The sequence below is a fragment of the Saccostrea echinata genome, unplaced genomic scaffold (genome assembly GCF_033153115.1).
Source record: "Saccostrea echinata isolate AGI-Se365-2 ecotype Australia unplaced genomic scaffold, CSIRO_AGI_Sech_v1 ptg000061l, whole genome shotgun sequence".
Classification (NCBI taxonomy): Eukaryota; Metazoa; Mollusca; class Bivalvia; order Ostreida; family Ostreidae; genus Saccostrea; species Saccostrea echinata.
The window spans coordinates 399,170-405,600 of record NW_026889810.1 but is presented as its reverse complement, the minus strand read 5'-3'; the positions used below and the strand labels follow the sequence as shown (position 1 = coordinate 405,600).

The following is a 6,431-nucleotide window of genomic DNA, read 5'->3' as shown; positions in this document are numbered from 1 at the left end:
AAGCCTTTTAGTAAAATGCGTTTTTCCGCTTTGTGTACTACCACATATTAAAATGGTGGTAGGTGCAGAAAAAGGTAGCAAGGAACGGGTGTTCCACCATTTATTCATACTCTCTGTTTCCATGTTTCTCAGTCGCCAGACTTTGTCAAAATGAAGTTCGGTGTAATGTCACACACATATAAATATTTATTCAAGGAAAAAATAACTCCCGTATATACCTTTCATGATTTTTTAATGATACATAAAATATTCATGCATAAAACTTTTTACAAAGTCATCATTAGATTGATTGTCATTAGAAAATAAATCATACACATGATTGAATGAGTTTTTCAAACACAATCTTGCAATTAGAAATACTAATACATAAAGTCCACACAAATCAGAATTACGAGGTTGAAGTCGAACGGATTTGAAACGACATTCTGCACTGTTCGTATTTACAAAGTTTTGTATATCTTGACTGTAATCAGCTGGGGATTTTCCAAGACTGTCGAAAAACTCTGTTTGCAATGGACTGTACACCATTATTGCCACCCAGTGTTCTCCAGGAAATGGTAAAGGTTGTGTATTGACGATAAAGGCGCTTGGAAATTCTGTAACCCTTTGAGGCAATGTATTACTAGCAAATACACCTTTTACGTAACGTCTTAAGCAAGGATCTGTCTTCACCATATTTAACAGTTGCGTTGAATTCATGGTTGAATGTAGTTGATGTCACGTGATTTGTCAACCTCAAGTAGAGATGAAAAGGTTGCAAATACAATGACATTAGCGGCTTTGGTTGTTGCTTGTTTGAATTTCAATTCCAGTCTGGTGTTTCCCCTACGAATCAGGTTTAAATACTCTTCTCCAAATCCACAAGGATCTATCGTAAAAACAAAAAGTGAGTATCCACTTCCAAAATTATCACGAGAGATAATTAGTCCAGCATCGTTGTTCCATTTCCCAGAGGCTTCAAATAAACGAGAATAGGCGGCTGAATAATGTCCTGCCGTAAAGTCCGTCTTCAGTGGTCTTCCGGGTACGCTTTCTCCGTTGACGTATATCCCGATATCTGTTAATCCCATATGCTCGAAATTAAAGGGGTTGGCAGTGTAATCCCCATTTACAGCTTTCTGGTCCACCAGAGCCACCACGATTCGATCGGGTACTGCCTGTGGAAATATATTGTCCCAGTAAAACTCGGTAGATCCTTTGGGTATGGTATTCATTTTTAGTTCATTTCTTGAAATGGTATACTTCACAGGGGTAGATTCGATCTGTTTACTATGGTTCAGCAGAACACCTGGATCAACACGTACTTTGGCCACTTTATACACGACGTCTTGTAATTCTAACTTGTAGGCTGGTGTAGAAGCGGCAGACATGATGACAAAAGGGGCACTGGATCTAAAGAGTTTGATGTAGATGTCTACTCCGTTTATCAAGTATTTATCTATATCAAAGATATCTTCCATCAGGTTTCCTTCCAGCTCAAAGACTTTACTTTCCTGAGTGTAACCATACCGCAGGATCAGACCGGCATTGCCTCCATTGTATGCATTACCGTCGGCAAGATTTCCCTCGTCTTTAAAGAACAGCTCAGATTGTTTTTGTGAATTGAGTTCGTCTTTCCCGCTAAACAAAATTGTTTTGAGATAAGCCTTCCACGGGTAGTTATTGGTGTTGAAAGAGACCAATTTGTTGTTCAAGTAGACATCCATTTGGGAGAACATGCTTTGTAGAGGTAAGTTCACTACACCAGTTTCTTCGTTTGCTGCTAGTGCCGATCCATCTGCTTTCAGAATTCGGGCTTTTACGTACAATTTACTCCTTTTTAAATCAATGTATTCTGCTCCTGAGCCTGACACCACGATCTCAATGGGTGTGTCAGACACTCCTATGCTAGAAATTGGTCTTGCTTCTGTAAAATACACTTTCTCGACCGCTACTTGGTTTGTGGGGGATGCAAAAAGAGAGAGTTCCATTGGTTGTGCTATGTCTTTATTATCACTGCTTAAAAATGCCATTTTTACAGCTTGAAGATACTTCTGTAGCTGTCAATATTAAATTCTTTCTTTTTTCTAGACGGTGTTTTCTTGCTTGGCACTCGTCGCTTTTTCTTAACAGACGTTTTTTTCTTTTTTCCGGTGGTCTTTCTTTGTTTGGGTTTAGATGCCTGTTTTCTCCTCGGAGTTTGAGATGTTGTTGGCTTCAATTTCTTTGAAGGAATGACAGAAGATTCCGTGCGTGGCCTTTTTATACTTCCCTGCACTTTGACAAATGGAACACCCTCTTTTACATCCTTGGCATGTTCCACTTTAGCTCTTTCCTCCACGGCAGCTACAGGGGTCACTTGAGTGCTGTTTGCTACTGATTCTAACTGTGAGTGAGGCCTCAGTGGAATGACATAAGACTTGTAACTTCTCACACCTCTCCCAATTTGTTTTGGTTTGTATTTGTAAGGGTTGAATTTTTTCTCTGCCATGTTCTTGTAGAAAGCTTCCCATATTTTGGGATCACTGACGTAAGTCTGACTATTCATCATAAAACGTAAGGAAACTTTTTGAAATGAAGTGTTACAGTCACCGGTCCGTTTAAAAATGAAACTAAATTTCCTTCTCTGTCCGTTATATATATAGCAATCTGCTGTAATTGGCCAATTTTAACTGGAATGTAATAAGGTAGTGTGTAAGTGATATTTTCTGGTTTCTCTCCCAAGTATATGCGTCTTAGGAGGGGTGCCTCTTTCCCCCCAATAATTGTTTCCTCACAAATATCGCAACACACAAACAATTCTGATTTCTTCTTTGATGAAATCCAGCTCTCTGTAGAAAATTCTGTCAGGGCAACAGTCCAATATCCGTCAAATTGAATCTGTTTATTTAATTGAACTCGGAAGCAATGGGGTTTATTTTCAAAATATTCAGAGTCAATACCATTCGAACGCTCATCTTGAATAGAGAGAAATTGCAGAAAATGGTGGCTTTTATTGTTTTTCGAGAGAACTCTCTAGAATCCATGAATTAAATTTCTTGGGCCATCCTTCCCATTTAACATAAACTTCCTTGGTTGTACCACGACGCCTTCTTTTAAGTATTTTCTCCACTCTATAAGAAACATCTTCTGACTTTACGACTTTTTGAAGCTCAGACTCGTAGAAAGTACCTTCTATAGGGTCGTCTGCCAAATCTTTTACTTTGTACACAGGTACTTGACCTCTTTTGTATCTTTCACTCACTTTAAAAAACTCTTCTGTCCATTTCTGCTGGTAGTCTCTTTGGAAAGGGTGTTTTAGCTGTGATATTCTGACATTATCTCCAATTTTTAATTTGAAAAAGGGTTTTACTTTTTTTTGCACTTTTTTTTTGCTTGAGTCCTTAGACTGGTTCAGATCGTTTTTTGCCAGGTCTGGGTTTTTTTTCCCCAACAGATAAGCCTCTAGTCTTATTTCATTGGCATTTTCTTGGTTTACATTGGCTGGAGCATTCCCCCTTAATGATCTGTGAGGTCTATTGTTGTAACTTTTCACCAAGTCTTGCAAGACATTCACAAAGCGGTAAGTTCGGTTCTTCATAAAATAACGATACATTAGGTTCTTCATGGTACGAATAACCCTCTCGGCATAGTTTGCTTTTGTTTCATTTTGAGTGTACATGACGTTTATTCCCTCTTTCTTCAGAAATGTCTTTACCCAACGATTTTTAAATTCACTACCCTTATCTGTTCTAAGGGTCTTAGGTTTTCGTCCTCTTTGGAAAACTGATTTTAAGCCGTCAACAATGTTTTGATGATGTTTATTTTTTAAGGGGATTATAAATAAATATCGGCTAAAAATGTCAATAAGCACTAATAAGAATTTATAACCATCGTTATGGGATGCGATGTTTGAAACGTCTGCCAAGTCACCATCCCACATAGAATCAATCGTGTTCACTATCACCTTTGAACGCGGAAATGTTTTACGAATGGGTTTATACAGACTATAAGAATCTTCATTGTTTAAAAACTGTCTTATCCTTCGTCTACCAATCTTGTATTTGCCTTCCTTTTTAACAGCCTGATATAACTTTTCAGGGCCTGTATATGCCCCCGGTTTACCGGGAGTGTAGTAGAGCTCCCTTAAGTAATCCGTGTAGTCTGACATACTGGAACATACTAACGATCTCTCTTCGACAGTAACATTTTATATCATTGTAAAAAAAAAATACATCGCACGTTTTGAACTAGTTTATTTTGATATTGTTAGAATGAAATAATAACACAAAAATTCGATGAACAATAAATAATATATATATATATATATATATATATATATATATATATATATATATATATATATATATATATATATATATATATATAAGGTGGACTTTGGCATAAAGTAGACCGCACTTATTTTGAGGCATTGAGTAGACATTTTTCATTTCTTTTATTTGAGACATTCTGATTCACACTTTCACCCAAATTTATTCTAATAGGCTTCAATAATGAAAATTTTACCCCCTCAGCCCTAAATGTTGCTTCCTGAAAAATATACGACATTTCTGGTCTCCTTAATATTTTGTAAATACATTGGAGGTTTAAGGTAGACATGTATATATTTTATGAGGATCCCGAAGGGTTAAAGTAGACCAAGTATATATAATGCATAAAGGAGACCAGAATATATATATATACGTGATTATGTAGACCATTTTCTTTTTTCTAATTGTTTAAATAAAAAACTACACATGCATAAAAGTACTTTTCATACCAGTATTTATTGGTCAATTTGCATTTATCTTAAGTAAAATATTAGGCACTTTAAAACCCAGTATGATGATTCCTTATTTTAACTAGAAGGAACTAATAGGGTGATGTCTATTCGTAGACAAATTTTCATGTCCTGAATCTTATGGAAATACAGTAAATGACCGATAGTAATTGTTATGTTAAGAAAATATTTCATCCACCACCAAAGAAACACATTGATTTAAAACGTCGTAGTCACATGATGACTTATGGTATAGAATCATCATCTAAGCCACAATCACCTGTACATGCTACATATGACCTCTTGAAACTATAACCCTGTACTTTTCTAAAAAAAAAAAATTGTATTTTAGAATTTTATATATCCAATTTATGTCATACACTCTGAGCATAATGAACCCTAGGATAATATAATCTTTGGAAGTTATTTTAGAGTGGTCAAAAATTGAACTTGATGCAGGGTTGTTATACATCCCCAAGTCACAATTATCCATTTGCCTTGATTTACATCTAGTATAACAATAATGTGATTGCCCGCTTGGCGCAGTGGTCAAAGCATTTGCTCTAGAGTAGTGGAGTAAGGACTTGTTCCTTAAGTCATAGGTACAGATCCCACTGAAGGACATGGAAACTGGTTCTTCCAATGAAACCAAATTCCCTTGTTGCAGTATATGCTGGGACAAGAAAAGACTTCTCACTGCTCAAAAGTACAGGTCTATATTTGCAGCCCTCAACCAGCAAGTTGTGGTGTCTCAATACTAGTGAAAAATTCTTGAAGGATGTATAACAAACAAATAAACAGACAGAATTATGTGTTTATCTGAATATTTATTACATTTCTAAACCCTATGGCCTTGACCTGTATTAACCTGTGTAAGGATCATACTCTGAGGTTACAAACAATTATTGGTAAGTATTTAATACTTTGATATAAAGTTACTATGACCTTGTGCAAAAGACCATTACTACTGGGTCTAGAATATTTCTGGCCCCAAGCTACCTTTGTTTCAAAAGATGTCTACTCACAGAAGACACGTAGACTTCACAATTCCAGTAACTTCATTTGTTGTATAAAAATGTCCGTATTTCCCCATGCCAAAAAAAGTTTGTAAAACAACCCCTTTTCTTCTCATGTCTAAGATCTCTATCCTAAATACACATTTGTCACAGTCACTGTCTACTGAATTCATAAATCTAAAGGTAGTTCATACAGTCTTATTTTAATTCATATTCTTGTGTCTTTAACATCATTACACATATAATTTTTCCATGTTTGAATAGACAATAAAAATTGGAAACAATAAATACAATGAATTAGATTTGTTATAACTGTAACAAATAATGTAAATATGTGCAAGTCATGTAAAATTTCATTTTATTTGTAAATGTGTATTACATTGGTGACATTTGTATACTGTTCAATATATGCATAAGGACTTCTATTATTATCAATCTTCACAACATTAGTTTTGTATAAAGTAATAAATAACTAGTATTTTGTACACAAAAATAACATCAATAAAAATAACAATCTTTTACATATCTATAAATATACATAAGAGGAATAAAACACTATTTTGAAATAATCATTACATTTTCATTTCTTGTCAATTAAAGAAAATGAATAGCATTATTAAACTATTACAACATGTTTTAAACCACAAATTTGTGTTCTAAAAATGCATTAGATACAA

The 6,431-nt window shown here is 35.1% G+C and overlaps 1 protein-coding gene across 1 annotated transcript; it reads right to left on the bottom strand.

Annotated features, from left to right (window-relative positions):
- Positions 1–695: 695 nt before the first annotated feature.
- On the bottom strand, positions 696–2,012 carry LOC133175144 (uncharacterized protein F54H12.2-like). The gene has a single exon (XM_061310268.1). It carries the CDS (start codon positions 2,010–2,012, stop codon positions 696–698), a length of 1,317 nt encoding a protein of 438 aa, XP_061166252.1.
- Positions 2,013–6,431: the final 4,419 nt, after the last annotated feature.